This window comes from Mirounga angustirostris, unplaced genomic scaffold (assembly GCF_029215605.1).
Source record: "Mirounga angustirostris isolate CCGP_5_RB_7025 unplaced genomic scaffold, mMirAng1.0.hap1 SCAF_12, whole genome shotgun sequence".
NCBI lineage: Eukaryota > Metazoa > Chordata > Mammalia > Carnivora > Phocidae > Mirounga > Mirounga angustirostris.
Window position 1 is genome coordinate 7,382,354 of NW_026991720.1, and position 17,223 is coordinate 7,399,576.

Here is a 17,223-nt window from a genome sequence, read left to right on the forward strand (position 1 = left end):
TAGATGTTGGAATTCTTTTGGTCAAAATAGGAAATCTGATTTCCTTGTAGAGGGGATGTATCAGTTTCTCTGGAAATATTAAAGACTAAATAAATGTTCATAATCAGACTTTAGAGTTATGTGCATCAATTATACTTGTAAGAAGAAAAATAGGGAATCACAAATTATTTCAGAATTTACTGTTTCCTCCCTGGTTAGGGGTTGGTGGGGAGGAGTGGCAGTGTTCCAGGGGAGAGTCGAGGAGAATATGTGGAGATGATTCAGTAGGAGCTTGAAGGAAAGTTCTGTCATGGAAATAATACTTTGGCAAGTTTGTAACGTATTAAGTGACTTTTTCCATTTGAAACGGTGGAAATGAAAAAGTAAATATAGTTATATTTGGATATTTTATGTTTATTTTGCAGCTTTTCATGCAACACCCAATACTTACAAGCGGAAGAACACAGAGACGGCTCTAGACAACAAACCGTGTGGCCCGCAGTGTTACCAGCACTTGGTAAGCTCACGCGCTGCCCGATCAGAGGGCACTGGAGGAGTCTTGCTGGCGGACTGCAGGCAGCGTGGTACTGTTGCTCCCGTACTTGGCCGTGTACTGGGCAGGGATGCTCACCCGTGCGGGTTCCTTCCCAGCCGCTACGTACTGCACGTTCTAGTCCTTCGCGAATCTCGTATGACTCTATGCCTGTCTGTGTTAATCCCTTCAGCAACCTTCTGAGGCCTTTAGGATCAAGGACTCTTACACCTGCCCCCACGTTTATGAGCGTGAGAAGCACAGGTAGCCCCCTAAGCCCCAGAAGCTCGGTGAGCCTTCCTTAGCGTAGCCCTTCTCGAGTCTTAGACCCATGGTCGTTTGAGTCAGGTGGTCGGTCCCACAGGTTTTGTTTTTTTAAATGATGGAGAAAAGGTAAGGGTTTAGGAGAATATGAGGTAGGAAAGTTGTTTTTCACGGGTACTATCTTATTTTTACCATTTCCCCTCTTTGAACCAAGCCACTCCTACCTAGGAACTAAATGGGTATATATTGCCTGTTGGATTTTGGACAGAAGATTCATTGAATGGCACCTGCAGAAGGTATCCTATTTTTAAGCAATTTGGTTTTTATAGAATGAAGTGTGGAACTGCTGGTTGCTCTCAAACTTCTCCCTTCTCCTGCCACTAAAGGTGGAACTCTTGAGCACTAGTTTATAATACTCTGTAAAGGCAGAATTTTATTTGGCTCATCGAAGATGTTTCTGTGGTCTCTCTGTAATCCGTGATCTTACTGTTGTTTCATACTCTCTAAGACTGGATTACTGGACTTGCTGATGCAGAATGTAATGCTCGCAGCCTTGCTCCTCAGGCTCCTTTCACATCTTCTGGGGGCTGTACATCCCTCACTGGAAAAAAATGGGATGTTTTAGTAGTAAGGAAGTGACAGAGTCTGGCATGTTTCTCTGTTTTATATGCTTCTTGTGTACTTTAAATATTATCGGAGAGAGGTATCTTAAGAAAGCCTGAAATAGGAAAGTATGACTCTGGATGCACATTAGGTATGATTCTTCGCATAAAAGTTCATACATTTTTTATATTATTATATTATGTTTTAACTTATTACAATCACTTTATATAGTTTGCAAGCTCATAGAATTGTCTAATTTCATCCCCTGTAGCACAAAGAGAACGTATATGTACCTTTCTGAAAGTTTTGAACTATCAAAAGCAGATAGAAAGCCAAGAGCATCTAGATATGGAAATGATTTGTAAAAATGGATATTGTGATATATTTATTGACTAACTTGCTTTATGCAATCCTTTTTTTCTCATCTAACAAAACGAGTTGTAGAACTTGACCTTGATGTGTACATTTTTCACTTTGTAGGAGGGAGCAAAGGAGTTCGCTGCCGCCCTCACCGCGGAGCGGATCAAGACCCCGCCGAAGCGGCCCGGCGGCCGCAGGAGAGGCAGGCTCCCCACCAACAGCAGCCGGCCCAGCACCCCCACCATCAACGTGCTGGAGTCCAAGGACACAGACAGTGACAGGGAAGCAGGGACCGAGACGGGCGGGGAGAACAACGATAAAGAGGAGGAGGAGAAAAAGGACGAGACTTCCAGCTCCTCCGGTAAGACCTGGATGGAGGGTGTGGGATGGGTCGTGCACTTTACTCAGTGGGTTAGTTCTTGGCGTAAGGACAAATCTGAGAGCAGAGATTCCTCAGGGTGTGGAACGGAATTTCTGCCCGCACCCCAACCCGGGCCTGTGAGAACTGCCTGCCCGATTGTTGGAAGGTTGACGATCCCATGTGTTGTCAGGTGGGGTGTCGCTGTCCTTTCTCCATCCTTCTTGGACAGGACATTGTTTGCTTTAATCTGGTGGCTCTTCTGGGGTAGTTTTGATTAGGAGAGCCCATGGGCACTCCCGACCAGTGTTCTACTGCTGGGCTTGTCCTTGTCCTTTCAGCCTGTGACTTACACCATGAGTAACAGCAGTAGACCCCCTCAATTTACATTGTTTTAAAGTAAGCTTACACCCAATGCGGGGCATGAACTCAAGACCCTGAGATTGAGAGCCACGTGCTTCTCTGAGCCAGGCTGCCACCCCTCAGCTTGTACTTCGGAAGGTTGTGTTAAAGGCAGCCCAACCTTGTGTTCCATGGGAGGCTTGATTGTTTATTCTCAAGATGGTTCACTTCCTGCTTTTTTCTTAAGCACAACCTGAGTTTTACTTTATTTTATTCATTTATTTGAGAAAGAAAGAGCATAAGTGGAGGGGAGGGACAGAGGGACAAGCAGACTCCCCACAGAGCAGGGAGCCCGACGCAGGGCTCGATCCCGGGACTCTGGGATCATGACCTGAGCTGAAGGCAGACATTCAACCAACTGAGCTACCCAGGCCCCGTGGTTTTACTTCTTAATACTGTTTTCCAATTGTCATTTTTTGACCAGTGCTTAACTTTGGTTTTCTAGAAGCGAATTCTCGGTGTCAAACGCCAATAAAGATGAAGCCCAACATTGAGCCTCCGGAGAACGTGGAGTGGAGTGGTGCTGAGGCCTCGATGTTCAGGGTCCTCATCGGCACATATTATGACAATTTCTGTGCCATTGCTAGGCTCATTGGGACCAAAACTTGTCGACAGGTAAGCACGTCTGATAAAATACTGTTCAGGAACTTGAGATAGAGGGAAACCAAGTCGTCACTGTCCAAACAGAAGACCATTCGTGGTTATCCTCCAGCTCCTGTTCATCTCGTTTTTCACTGAGAAAAACGATCCTTCCGACTTGAGGTATTTCGGGGAGTGGATCTACCAAGCCAGGAAGACTGGAGGCTAGCCTTGCGCCTCTTATCCAGAGCGTGGTGGCGGCCGCTCTCCCCGCACGAGGGTCGGGTCAGCGTGCGCTTCCCGCTGTGTCCTCGGCCCGTGGCAGCGCCTGCGCCGAGCCGGAGAGGTGTCTGGTGCGGGCGAGTCTCACGCACGGCGCTCAGGGCCCTGTGACTCTGCCTCTTGTCAGGTGTATGAGTTTCGCGTCAAAGAATCGAGTATCATAGCTCCGGCCCCGGCCGAGGATGTGGACACCCCGCCGAGGAAGAAGAAGAGGAAACACCGGTAAGCCTGTGTGCGGCCGGCCGAGGGTCACCGGGGCGCTTCTGCGGCGGGGTCGGGTCGGCGTAGGTGCTCGCTCAGCTTCCTCTTAAGAGCACAGCAGCGTGCAGTCGACTCGGGGTGTGGGGGGCGTCTTCAAAGTGACGGGCACCAGTGCTGCGTTTTCATTAAGGAAACCTAGTTAGTGGCTTCTGCAGGAAAGGCTCCCCTGCTCGGAGATGGACCGAGGATGTGGCCCTGGGCCGGAATCTCGACGGCTGACGGCGCGGAGCCGGCTTTAGTCTAGCAGCCTGACTGGTGTCCGTGTGCGGGGGTGCTTGCGGCCTGGTGAAGGTCACCGTCCACAGAGGCTCGTGCCAGGGAGGAGCGCAGGGAGGCTTTTCAGGCGGACTGCCTTCGGAAGTGCAGGGCCCGAAACCGTGCGGGTCCGCTCTTTCCTCCTGCCCCCCTGGTCTCGGGAGAGCAGCATAGTTGGGTAAGGGGCAGAGGACTACACTTCGACCGCGCACATGCTCACGTTCCCTTTAGGAAAGGCGGGACCGACTTCATTTAGAACTGGAAGAGCGAACCTAGTTTTTGCCATAGGAATTTAGGCTTTAGTAGATGCAGCTGAGTTTCTTGGTCGAGTTCTGATCATCCAGCTCCGTGGAATGGCTACAGATGCCTGAAATTAGAGAAACGATACGATTGCAGGCTGAGCCCAGGTAGACGTGGGCCGCCACAGAAAGCCAGGGCCGGAGGGGAGGCGGCCGTGCTCCTGCGTGGTGACAGCTGACCCTCAGACGACATGGGGCCACCTCCATGTGTTTTCTGGTCCTGTAAATAGAGTTTCCCCATATTTTCTTCTCTCTAGCTTACTTTATTGTAAGAACACAGTATATAATATGGATGACATAGAAAATCTGTACTAATCAATCCGTTACCAGTAAGGCTTTTGGTCCACAGGCTGAGTTTTTGGAGAGTCAGAACTTACATGCAGATTTTGGATGGTGTGGGATGTTTGCACCCCAAACCCCACATTGTTCAAGGGTCATCTGTCCTTGGATTCGGAGCGCTGTCAGGTTCGGGGCACACGCAGACCCGTCTGAGTAGCTTCCGTTGATCTGCCCCTGGCTTCACAAACGTGACTTACGTCTTGTGTCTTGCAGGTTGTGGGCTGCCCACTGCAGAAAGATACAGCTGAAAAAGGGTTAGCATCTCTCTGTTCAACTTCATCATTAACTTGTCTACTCGTTTAAGAATAGTAATTGGATTAGTGTTTGGGATATTCGGATATAATTGACTTCTGTACATTAAAGCCCTGGAGACGGAGGATGTCTGCTGATTCACTTCCAGTCAGTCCTCTGGGATCGGGGGGACAGTGCTCGGGGCTCGCCAAGCACGTGGGGGTGGGAGGTAGTATCTGCCGTCACTCTGTAAACAAGTACAGCGCGGAAGAGCTGCCGCATGCCAGGTGTAACGGGGAGAATATAGTCTTGGCCGTTGTGTTTGATCGCCTCTGGATCTGTCCTTACGCAGACGGCTCCTCCAACCACGTTTACAACTACCAGCCCTGTGACCATCCACGGCAGCCTTGTGACAGTTCGTGCCCTTGTGTGATAGCACAAAATTTTTGTGAAAAGTTTTGTCAATGTAGTTCAGAGTGTAAGTATTTCTTTTGTTTTGATGAATTGATGAATTGCATGAGAATTACACAGGCTTTTGGTCAGCGGTTTAAACTAGTAAGCCAAACAAGATTTTAGGAAATGCATTTATCCTACAAAGATTTATGGGGCGCCGTAACGGGCTCTGCGCTAGTGGCCAGTGTGTCTGTGGGCAGGTTAGGCGGAATTGGATTGTTTAAATTAAATCATAGTAGAGTTGGCACAGAGTAAAGGGCATCTAGAAATGGCTGCCCAGGTCCTCTGGCTGCTGGAAATGGTCGGTGCGCTGGGCTCAGAATTCAGCCTAACGGTGACTGGAGACGTTGAACGAAACAGCACAGGCCGCTTGGAAAGCAAGGAAGCGTCTAGAACTCTGGACCCTCAGAAGGGTCACGAACCATGGCTCTTATAAAATGGGTGTGAAGGCAGGCTAAATAAAACAGCTCAATAAAACAGCTCTGAAGTACACGTACCACCTACCAAATACGAAGGGAAAGCCCGAAGCTCAGTGGTGACCGTTCTCAGAAGGGACAGCTCTCACTTCCTGTCCCTCCACGGGTTTCCTCTCAGTCTGGGTGGGCGGGGGTGGGGGGACGCGGTGGGGACCGGCGGTGAGGGTTCCGCAGGGTTTCCACGTGACGAGGAATGTCCTTCCGAAGGTCAGAACCGCTTCCCCGGCTGCCGCTGCAAAGCTCAGTGCAACACGAAGCAGTGTCCGTGCTACCTGGCCGTGCGCGAGTGCGACCCCGACCTGTGCCTCACGTGCGGCGCCGCCGACCACTGGGACAGCAAGAACGTGTCCTGCAAGAACTGCAGCATCCAGCGCGGCTCAAAGAAGGTTACCACCCCCCCCCCCCCCCGGGGCCGCGCGCCGCTGCCCTTAGTGAAAGCCACGGGGCTTCCTGATGGGACGGCGGGAGGTGGGGCGTTACGGGCCCTTAGCCAGTCTTCCATTTGCTACGTGTAAGGTGACCCAGCCCCAAATGGCACCAGGTTCTGGAGAGGGATTTTTCTAGTATGTAGAAGTCGTTCTCTAGTCTCCGTGTGAGGACATGGTGTGCCCGTCAGAACACAGAGACCCGGTTTTTGCACACTTCTTTCCGTTTCTTTAATGACCTTGAGGACACAGCCGGGACCACCACGGAGCTATGGCCTGCGAGGTACAGGCAGGGGTCGGTAACTGGAGCCCCGAGAAGGTGATGACCGAGCAGAAGAACCTGCCAGCATCGTTTGGGGGAAGCTCACGGTCTGATTTTAGGGTAGACCCAGGGTTTCTTCAAATGTTAGCTGTTAGAGATCTAAGGATGATGTCATACAGGGCAGGCCCTGTTCTAAGTGCTGTGTGTGTCCGCTTGCTAGTCCTCCTAACTATAACCATGAACCCCAGCCCAGGCCTTCTGGCCCTGAACCCCCTGCTGCTGAGGTCATGGCCTGTGTTGCCCATGGGTTGGGGGGGAGGTGGACGACGGACACACGGACAACATTCACATGTTAGGTTCCTGAGCCATCATAGGACGCAACTGGGATCTCGTGCGGGGCAGTCGTGCCCTCCACCAGAAACTCTGGTCCTGGCAGCAGCTGTGTGTTGGCTGTGATGGGTTCAGGGGTCAGGTGGTTTTCTTATTCTAGGTTAATTTCGTTCTCACGTCCTAGTGATGCTGGGACAGTCCCCGGGGCCCCCCCGCTCAGTCCTCACCATCCCCTTTCTCCCTCACCCCATACTTGTCCTTAAACTCCTCTCTCTTCAGAAACTGTTGATGTTGACACACCTTCTCCTGAAACAGAAGATAACATACTTTTTTACCAACTGGGTTTCATTTGTTTAATGGTAGGGTCAGATACTGCTTTAAAGCAAACCGTGGTTTTCCAATACCTGGGAGGCTGGCCCCTCGGTCAGGGTGCTCAGGGCTCTCCTGCCGACAGCGTCTGGTTGAATGGCTGCTTTCGAATGGGGCTGAGGCCGGACAGTGGGTCACCCTGCAGTTAACGTGTCAGCACGCTTTGCCGATGCGATTGAGTGCGCTTTCTTCTCTAGCATTTATTGCTGGCACCATCTGATGTGGCAGGCTGGGGGATTTTCATCAAAGATCCTGTACAGAAAAATGAATTCATCTCGGAGTACTGTGGAGAGGTAAGGCAAGAGTAACCAGTTTCAGGCAGTTTAGTGTATACTGGTCTCATGTATTCGTGTGGGATCGTAGGTAACTTTGTTTTGGGTTGATGTCATTGGACGAGTCTGTTGGGTTTGATTAGAAGTGAATTAATAAAAAATGCCTTTTCAGCTTGGACTTAACTCCTGCTTCTGGGTTTGGCTTGCTTGGTAAATAGACTGCTTCAGTCCTTGTCACATTTGGCATTTATCATCTAGGGACAAGGTGGGGAACAAGAGCTTTGTGCTGTGGAGTCTGCCCTACTTAATCCACAGCCTAATTGATAAGGATCTAGAAATGACAGTGTCATTAATCATATGCCTTTTTACTTGTAGAGTTAGGGAAAAACCATCAGGCTGGCTTCATTTTGCAATTAACCCAACCAGTTTGTATTTTTTCTTCAGTGAAAAGACTTTTTTGTTAATCACTTTCTGCATCCTTTTGATGTGGAAATGTTATTTCAGTGAGTTGAAGTCCTTAAAAGATCCTGGTTCTAAATACCAGCACGCAGCCTGAGACCAGCTGCAGGGACGGTGGTTGGGGTTCCTCATGAAGGTCTCAGATTCTCCTGAGGAGCTTGTGTGTGTGCGCCTGCCGGTCTCGATCACCTAATCCCAAACAATCTTATCCTCTGCCTTCCTTTTTAGATTATTTCTCAAGATGAAGCAGACAGAAGAGGGAAAGTGTATGATAAATACATGTGCAGCTTTCTGTTCAACTTAAACAATGGTATGTTTGACCTGAGGCCATGCGGGAGCCCTCCGCTGGTTGGAGTCTGGACGTGAAGGTGGCGGGGGAGGGGGGCTCCACCTTCACCTTACGGGCGCCGGGGATCCCTTACGCCTTGCCACAGGCTTCGGAACGGGCTGTGTGTTCGCAAGCCCACCAGGCTGGACCGGACGGCTCGGAGCTTGCTGCGGGTTTGCTGCCGACGACCTGGGCCTGGGGTCCGCTTGGCCCCCGCCTCTGTCATGAGTGCTCCCAACTGACCGGGGAAGGGGCTGGAGCGCTGAATTGGGCAGCCTTTCCTGGACTTCCCTGGGTGTTCTCGAAGGCTGTGAGAGTAAGGAAGCAGGTTTTTAGATGATGATCTCGGCTAGAGGACATCAGGTTGCAGTAGGTGTTGCTACGGGGGGAGGGTGTTGTGCTTGACCCCCAGCCTCAGAGTAACTCAGCTGGGACATGGAGCAGAAGTTCTTTTTGTGAACGTGTTCCACAGAGAGAAGAATGAAAAAAAGTAATTTTAAACGTGAAATGCTTACCTGTGAAGTTAGGCATTTCGATTCCGTGTTTTGTAAAGGCAAGCCCTGAAGAACGAGAGCCAGGAGCGTCTCTGGAACTGTAATGACTTCATGTGTGCAGAACTAGGCCTGAAACGGTTCACTTGATGATGCTTATTTTCTCTCTCTTTAGATTTTGTGGTGGATGCAACCCGCAAGGGTAACAAAATCCGTTTTGCAAATCATTCAGTAAATCCAAACTGCTATGCAAAAGGTAGGTGCTAATGGAGCCAGGATTCCCAAGAGAAGCTCTTGCACACCAGTGCTGGACTGGAGTGGCCCTGGGACACATGCTGGTGTGCGCGGGTCGGGCGCTCCCGGGGCCTGTCTTCACGCGACTCACACCAGTGTGTTTCTCGTTCCAGTTATGATGGTGAACGGCGATCACAGGATAGGGATTTTTGCTAAGAGAGCCATCCAGACGGGTGAAGAGCTGTTTTTTGATTACAGGTTGGTAAGAGCATATTTCTGGTGTGACCTGAGGGCTTTATCTTCCTGAAGTCTGAGCTGTGGACAAGGGCTGTCTCTTCTCTCTTTGTCGGATCTTCTATTCTTAGAGGGATTTGCTCCTGGTCATTATTTGTCAGGGGCAGCGGTGGGCATTTAGGTGTACTTTCTTGGTAACGTAGTTCCCACCACACAAGTAATGGTGATTTTTGAAAGGCAGGCAGAGCTCGGATATTGCGGGTTCGGTGCCCGACCACTGCAGTAAAGTGAATGCTAATCTTCCTGCCGGTGGAGGGTGGGGGCGGCGCTGGCGGCCCCTGAGTCCCCCCCCCCGCCCCCCCCCCCCCCCCCGGGTGCTGGGCGCTGGAGGCCGGCGCGGCCGCGCGGGTTCCCCGGACACCCGTGCAGTTCCCCGCACCGACGGCTCGCCCTCCGCGGCGGGCGCCTTTCCCCCCCAGGACAGCTGCCTTCGGAAGGGGGGTCGGTGCTCTCGGGCCCCGCCGCCGCCGCATCAGCCGAGCTGCTGTCACGCGCCGGGTCCTTCGTCCCCCCGGACAGGGAGGGGACTCGGGAACCCCCGTGCTCGGCCGGTCCCGTTTGTCCCGAGCGTGCGGCCCGTCGGTGCCCGCGTCAGGCCGCGCTCCTCGTCCTCTTCTCCTCGGCTCGAGCGCACGGGCCGAGCGCGCTTAGCCTCGTCCTTGGGCACCCGAGGGTTTTCAGAAGGGCCCCGAGCGCCGGCGTCGAGGGCAGGTCACCGGCCGCGCTGGCCCCTCGCGAGAGGGCGGCCTGTCCCGCGGAGCTGGGCCGCCGGCGCTGCCTTGTCCTCGGCGGCTGGGGAGGGCCCGGCTGGTCTTCTCCGGAGAGAGGGCCGCTCCGCCGGCGCGGAGCATCCGGGCTTTCGCGCGGCCTCCTTCGTCGCTCAGCTCAGCTCGACCTTCTGGAAAACTGGCCGCTTCCGCGCGCTCCTGGCTACGGAGCCGGCCTCCGCCCGCGTCAGGTGTCCCGGTGCGCGTCTCCCCTCTCGGCCGCCCCGGAGCGGAGGGGAGTGCGGGCCTGGCTCTGGATTGGGCTTGGGCGTAAGGGGATGTGTGGCCGGGGTGGTCTCCTGTCCAGACCACTGTCCCTGTCCCCAGGCCAGCAGTGAGGCTGTTTCGCTTTCTTAGCATTCTCGTGTTCACCGAAGTAGCACTTTTTTTTTTATCAATCTTCTACACCCAACGTGGGGCTCCAGCTAACGACTCCAAGACCAAGGGTCACACGCTTTTGCAACCGACCCAGCTGGGCGTCCCTGGAGTAGCACTTTTAATTTCCTTCGAGACCTTTTCCTTTGCATTGATGACTTGGCTCACTGGCGGAAGAGGTCTAGCTTCCGGCGTATCTGGCTTTTCAACATGCCTTCCTCCCTGAGCTTCATGGGTTCTCGTTTTTGATTTAAAGGGAGACCTGCGACTCCTCCTTCACTTGAGCACCCAGAGGCCACTGTAGGGTTATTAACCGGGGACTAGGGAGGCAGGGGGGTGACAGCCGGTCGGTGGAGCAGTCAAAACGCACATGCCGTTTCTCCGTCACCTCCATCAGCCCCTGTGGATGCGGTTCGTGCACCCCAATCACAGTAGTAACATCCACGGTCCCCGATCACAGATCACCGTAGCACATGTAACAATAATGGAAACATTGGAAATACTGTGAGAATTACCAAAATCTCACCTAGAAACACAAAGTGAGCAAATGCCGTTGGAAAAATGGAACCAGCAGACTCGCTGGAGGCAGGGCTGCCGCAGACCCTCGGTGGGTGGGTCGGTGGGGATGTATTTGCGAGGCAACGCCATGCGGTCTGCCCGTGTGGGGAAGGAACGCAGGCAGCCCGCGTTTGAGCCCGCTGGTGACGGCGGTCCCGTCCGGCTGCGCAGCGAGCTCGCGGATTCCAGGCCGTACTGGGGTTCGGGCGGCAGCGTAGTCTCTTTAACTGCTTAAGTACTTCCTACAGCCTGCCCGTTTAGTACTTTCACGGCCAAGACATGGCTGGCTCATCCCCTACCTGGTCGGCGTCTGGGTCCTTCCTGTGGGAAGTCGTGCTTGCTGTCAGGGTGCGGAGGACACGCGGCCCCCCTGGACCTCACAAGCGTCAGGCTGGCAGGGTAGTCTGGGGGGGTGAGTTGACAAGAACGTATATTTAGATGCAAGCAGAGGACTTTGTGGCTGACTAGTTGTCCCCTTAAGAAGCTTAAGTTTTGAGGACTGAGAACGAGGCCACGTGTAGCCACTCTTCATGGCACCTGCCGCACGATGGCAGGCGAGCTGGAGACCACCCCGCCCGGAGCCGAGGAAGCCCCCCTCCTGCAGGGCGAGGTCACGGCTTCCCCGTGTGCGGCAGCCGGGGTCATGGTCCCGGCCACATCAGCCGCCTTCCAAAGCAGCGTGTCGGGGCCCGAGGGGCAGAAGCCGGGGAAGGGTTGTGCGAACGGGCCTGTCCAGGTCTCAGCTGGCCTCGAGCGGGTGCCCCAGCTGCGGGCGGGCGGAGATGCGGGGCGCGCTCCCGACGCGAAGCAGGCCGGCCGGGGGGAACGCTCACCTGGGCTGGACGCCGGCTCATGCCTTTCTCGTGCCGTTTCAGATACAGCCAGGCTGACGCCCTCAAGTACGTGGGCATCGAAAGAGAAATGGAAATCCCTTGACGTCTGCTACCTCCTCCTTCCCCTCCTCCTTTCTGGAACAGCTGCCTTAGCTTCAGGAACCTCGAGTACTGTGGGCAATTTAGAGAAATAAAATGCAGTTTGAAATTCTGAATTTGCAAAGTACTGTAAGAATAATTTATAGTAATGAGTTTAAAAATCAACTTTTTATTGCCTTCTCACCAGCTGCAGAGTGTTTTGTACCAGTGAATTTTTGCAATAATGCAGTATGGTACATTTTTCAACTTTGAATAAAGAATACTTGAACTTCCTCCTGGTGTTGGGTCGTTGGTACCGGTCTGTCCATTCCCAGGACCGCGGCTCAGCGCGGCGAGGAGAGCACTCCCCCCTGGCTGCTGGGCGCTCGAACACCGCGGGGCAAAGTCCTTGTTCATAGGTAATAGCAACAAACATAGAATACATATTTATGGCATATATAGAAGATACATGATGTGTATAATTGATAATTTGTCAACACCAGCATTGCCTGGTAGTAAGTGAAAGCTGCCCGTCAGGGACGAAGCCTGTGAGCCTCGTTCTCCACGTGGCCAATCGCAGCCGGACCCGCCGGCTACAGCTCTGAACTCCGTGGAAGGTCTGGACTCAGGCGCTCAGAAACCTTTCCCGCCTAAGGAAGGGGATGGTAGGACCAAACTCCTTTTCTTTCTTGAAGAAAAGATTCAGACCCCCCCTCCCCCAACTCGAGCGTCACGGCTGGATTGACAGCTTTCACCAGCCTGGGGTTACATAACGTGGTAATACTTAATGTGAAACGTATAAATAAAACCTACCTTCCCAGTTACACAAACACGGACAAGACTCTGGTCTCTGCTGCATTGATGCATCCGCCGTGGCAATGCCAGTCCTAAAATAAAGTTAACTGCCATTTCGCTCTGGCAACGAGAAGGCCTGGCCTCGGACGCCCATCTCGTGTGTGCTGCTCTGCTCTTCTCGGCTGTTCGGTCTTGCAGGACATGGGGACAGACCGCTGTCTTCCCCGCCCCGAGTCGGCGCCATATGCTCAGCGGGCCGCTGCTGACCCACGGAGGGCACCTACGGGGCTCGCCCGCGCTGGTACGTCCCGCCCTCGGCATTCGACATGGTTGCGGCCCATTTATTCGCTCTCGGGCAGCTGATGACCTGCCCCACGGGATCTCCGGATGCGGAGCTGCTTCTAGCCCCGGTTTTTCTACTGTTGACCGCTCCCAGCCTGTCCCCCGGTGTCAACAGCTGGGGGTGGATCCTTGAGTCCCGGAGGTCCTGTTCGCTCAGGACACCAGAGACCCACATGCATCCTCCAGACAAAGTACAAATTTTCACGGAGAACAGTCATTTTGAGCACCTCACAGCAAGCTTTCTGTACCCGGATTTGAAGAGCACCTCTCCAGTGTCCTATTCACGGTGAACACAGATTCTCCGACCCAATCACACGTGACAAAGGGCATCCTGAATCACATCTGGCCTGCTTTCGATTTTCCTTTATTTATAAAGCGGCAGGGGTGGGCCACAGAGCTTGGCATACAAAGTATTCAAACACCCAATTAAAGCCAAAATGGAGGGGGGAAAGGCTAAATTCAAAAATAGAGTGTCCCCCTTCCCCTCCACTGGGAGGTGACTGTGTGTGAGCCTGGTGCTTATTTCCCAACAGAAAATCTAGGGCTAAGGAGGACGAATCTAGGAGTCAAGTACTGCACCAGGATAAAGATGTGTTTCGATAGTTTAGGAATATCCTACCTTGTTCATTTTGGATGGATGGCCACAGCCTGACAAGGTTGCCCTGCTGGCCAATTTCTGTGCTGCCACTGGTCATAAAGAACCACAGGCAGGTGACCCAGGGCTGTAATGACGGTCTCAACATCCACAGACCAAGCCACAGGCAGATCTGAGGGCACTGAGAACATTCTGCTTGGCAACATTATTTTCAATCGGTAGTTTCTTACAAAAACGCAAACTATAAGCATCCATCTAGAAGCTGCTTAATTATCTTCCAATATTTTCTTGGTGTATTCAATCTCCAACCTTCACAGTAGCCATAGCCATTCAGTGACGCCAAGTCCTGGCTTCCGCCGACGCGCGGCAACTGCCCCTGTCCCCACAGCTGCGTGTGAACTCACACCTTGTGTAATTTAAACGTGTACGCAGGTCATCACGAAAGGTTCCTGACGGTGAACATTTTCAAAGAACTTCAGTATTCTGTTGATCATTTTAGGAGCTTTGGGCTTTTACTGGAAAGAGCTGAAAATGCGTACACTTCAGCCCCCCGTTGGGACAGGATTCGAGAAGTGGTCCAACAGATCCGGTGGGCAGAGCCTTTGATGTGACCTGTCCCTCCAGGAAGGCGGCTTAAGAAACGTCCACACTCACCTGTGAGGGCAAGTACGTTTGGTCTGCCACTGGACAGGTGCATGAGGTGAGGTTCAGGGAACAAAAGCAAGTCACCCAACCAGCCAAGTTACTGTGATTTCTAAAAAAAAAAAAAAATTAAAAGGGGGACTCAATTCAGGGATCGCAGAAATCCTGATTTCTTTCAAAGGAAAATTAGATACCAGTGTTCAGCAAGGAGACAGGCCAGTCAATGGGAATATTTTAAATTGCAGGTGCCCTTGTTCCTCTACCCACTGTTGTCCCCTTACCCGAGCCACCCGGGGCCTGAACGGTAGTGTTCCCGGCTGCTTTCCCGCAAAGCCGCTGACAGGTGCTTGGGCACCTGTCTACACAGGCCCGTCTGACAGCGGCCCCGCGCGGAGAGCCTGGTACCCTCAGCGACTGCTGACTAAGGTCCTACCGGGCAGGTGTCCTCCCTGGGTGAGAGGAACCCGGCCCCTCAGGCCCCGGCCTCCACGGCCTGCAGCCTGGTGGTGGTGGTCCGTCAACCGGCAGCCCGCGCTCTCCCCCTCCGGCTTAGCCTCTGCACGGGGACCGCGCGCCGCAGGCCCCTGGGGACCTGGGAAGAGACCTGTGGTTCGTCGGCCCGCGTGGGACCTCGGTTTTCGTGGCTGGCATTCGGAGGCACCTCATTTTGCCAGACGTGGGCAGTTTGGGGAAGAAAGGCAAAACGCACGGAGTTTTTCTTTCTACACCCGTGCAGTGGCCCTTTACCGAGCGTGAGGGGGACGGGGACGGGGACGGGGTGAGCTCGTGGGAGGGCCGCCTGACTCACCCGCTCGCCGGCTGCGTGTCCTGCCGTGTACCCCGGGGTCCCTTCTCCATCCGGGACGGCTTCGAGACCCCGGCCCGGTCTCAGGAAGTCTCTCCCACCTTCGACAGAAGGACACAAGCGCTGAGAGGATGTGGGGGGGGCAAGGCCAGCATGCGTGGGGAGCCCCGGGCACCCCTGCTTTCTCTTTACGGTGGGAATCTTTGTAAAACCGGAAGCTGTGACATGAACGCTATTACCGTTGTTTTTATCCGATTTAAACAAACCTGCAGGTGCCAAAGCTTCCAAGAAACGGGGGGAACTGCACTTCTGCGTCTTCCACGTGTCACTGATCAGGGCACAGGTGGAGGTGCAGGTGCTCCTGTCCCTGGAGGAAGCTGGGCCGCGGACAAGAGTCTCTGCCACCACCTCCGTTCCCTTCTGTCCCCTGGCCAGCAGGTGACTGCAAAAGGGGCTCGCTAGCACGTGGCCCAGCCTGTGCAGCGCGGCTTGGAGCTCGGGCCCCCACGACCCCCGCCCCGGCTGCTGGCCCGTCAGCAGTGGGAGGCGGGGGTCTCGCCGCTGTCCTCGGGCCAGGGCCGAGGCGCTGTCTTACCAGGAGGAGTGGATGTGCTCGTCCTCAACTGTCGCCCGCGTGTGCGAACCACTGTCGGAAGCGGAGGCGGGCGTGAGCACGCATGGGGGCCTGTGGCCGTGGGGACAGGGCGGCGGAGAGGCAGGGAGCCGGCACCAAGCCCCCTCCTCTCCCCGTGGCCCCCACCCAGGAAAGGGGGCACTCCCCGCGAGAGGCCAGTCCTCCCGAGTGGCCAAGAGGAGCAACACGCTTCCAGCAAGTCCCAGAGAGACGCAGGAGCGTGTGGGGAGAGACGAGGGGGCTTACGGTTTTAAGGTGCAAAAAACATTTTCAGTCTGAAGAATGCAGCCTTTTCTACAGGAAGACATGGGATTATAAATCTGCACAATCATTACAGCTTTTACTTATATGTAGGAATTAGTAAAACTTAAAACACCACCAAATGCGACTTGTACAGAAATCCTTTAATTTTCTTTATTTTCACACATTAAAAAATGAAACACACTATACAAATGGTTTTTCATAGCAGATTACACGTGGGTCCATTAGCCTTGCTCTCAAAGTGCTGCCAACGCTGTAAAGCTGCCAAGGACGACAGCGGTTAACCCCGTAGCCGATGGATTGATTTAAATGCAGTAGCATGCAGCCCTCAGCAGGGGAGCCTCGAGTCCCCTCTGTTCTTAAATTAGGTTAAATGGCGTTGGCGTCCATATTTACAGACTTGAAATGTATCAATCCTGAGCAGTTCTGATGTACACCTGAGACCAGCTGCTGGGGAGTCTCGGTCTCAGTTTTAAAAAGGGAGGTCCAGATGGTGGCAGGCTGGCTGCTATGAACTTGAGTTGTTCTCTCCACCAGGAACTATTTGCTGTGGGTCGCACAGTCAGACCCTTCTAGAAGGGTTAAGCCAAGTAACTGTAGGTGTCCTTTTCACCGTCAACTCGCTCCAAATATTCTTTCTCGATCAGAATGTCAATGCATTTCTGGGCATTATTTTAAAAAAGGGAGAGGTAGCGAAAGGGGAAGAAAAACACGTTTGTTAGCGGAACAGAGCTGGCCACCCTCAGCAGGGACGCTCCCCCCCGCCCCCGAGAGCTCAGTCAGGGAGCGACTTCATCCCCTGCGCCCCTTCAGCACGCGGCTTTCCTTCCCGGGCGGCCAAGACCTTGCTTTCCAGAATGGGAAAGTGCCCATCCCGTCAAAGTCCCCGCTGAGAGGGGCCTGTGTCCCTCCAGGCCTCCCCACACCCCAGCCACTGGGCCAGGCGCCGCACCAGCCGCCAGCTCCCGGCTACACGCGACCCCAGGGGGTAGAGGGGGCCTCCCGCCTGCCGGGGAGTCACCGCTCAGCTGCCGCCCTCGGGGGCTCCGCACCGGCTGCTGTTCGGCCACGTGGTCTCAGAGAGCCGCCGGGTTTCTATTTCCGACAGCCCACTAGACCGAGGCAGGTAGCCATCGCCCAGAGCTGCGGTCGGCTCACGCGGGGGAGGACCATCCAGCAGCGAAGGTGCACACACCGCGGACCAACTACGGCCCAGGCGATCACCCCCAAACGGGCCGAGGAGCGCATCCTCGGCGGACACAGCAGAGCGGGAACTCTCTAGAAGCCGGTTACACCGAGCTCCGAGGGAGGCAGCACTGCTGTGGGGGGCTACAGACAGGCCGGAGGGGATTCTACGGGAGCAGAGCTACTGGCTAGGAGGCAGCAAGGGGGAAGCTTCTG

At 54.0% G+C, this 17,223-nt stretch overlaps 2 protein-coding genes and 1 long non-coding RNA gene across 18 annotated transcripts in view; 1 reads left to right on the forward strand and 2 right to left on the reverse strand.

Moving 5' to 3' along the window:
• The window catches only part of EZH2 (enhancer of zeste 2 polycomb repressive complex 2 subunit), a 67,005-nt gene extending 54,963 nt beyond the window's left edge, over window positions 1-12,042 (forward strand). For 12 of the 13 annotated variants that reach the window (XM_064575809.1, XM_064575801.1, XM_064575804.1 and 9 more), the window contains 12 exons: window positions 405-496; window positions 1,859-2,099; window positions 2,944-3,113; window positions 3,487-3,581; window positions 4,727-4,767; window positions 5,097-5,222; window positions 5,881-6,059; window positions 7,257-7,352; window positions 8,019-8,100; window positions 8,785-8,865; window positions 9,017-9,101; window positions 11,713-12,042. In XM_064575809.1, coding sequence (XP_064431879.1) covers window positions 405-496; window positions 1,859-2,099; window positions 2,944-3,113; window positions 3,487-3,581; window positions 4,727-4,767; window positions 5,097-5,222; window positions 5,881-6,059; window positions 7,257-7,352; window positions 8,019-8,100; window positions 8,785-8,865; window positions 9,017-9,101; window positions 11,713-11,773 — 1,349 coding nt within the window. In that variant the 3' untranslated portion in view covers window positions 11,774-12,042. Of the gene's footprint in view, window positions 1-404; window positions 497-1,858; window positions 2,100-2,943; window positions 3,114-3,486; window positions 3,582-4,726; window positions 4,768-5,096; window positions 5,223-5,880; window positions 6,060-7,053; window positions 7,190-7,256; window positions 7,353-8,018; window positions 8,101-8,784; window positions 8,866-9,016; window positions 9,102-11,712 lie in introns of those variants that run through there. The other variant, XM_064575812.1, reaches the window with a different exon arrangement.
• Window positions 3,241-11,796, reverse strand: LOC135362228 (uncharacterized). The gene is made up of 5 exons (XR_010406706.1): window positions 11,671-11,796; window positions 8,634-11,241; window positions 8,188-8,426; window positions 7,095-7,311; window positions 3,241-6,996 (listed from the first exon to the last, which is right to left on the reverse strand). It is a non-coding gene; the product is annotated as an uncharacterized LOC135362228 (long non-coding RNA).
• Window positions 12,043-15,946: 3,904 nt separating the features above from the next.
• Window positions 15,947-17,223, reverse strand: part of CUL1 (cullin 1) — a 101,939-nt gene continuing 100,662 nt past the window's right edge. For all 4 annotated transcript variants that reach the window (XM_064575799.1, XM_064575798.1, XM_064575797.1 and 1 more), the window contains one exon: window positions 15,947-16,484. In XM_064575799.1, the coding sequence (XP_064431869.1) occupies window positions 16,404-16,484 (81 nt within the window). In that variant the 3' untranslated portion in view covers window positions 15,947-16,403. The remainder of the gene's footprint in view (window positions 16,485-17,223) is intronic.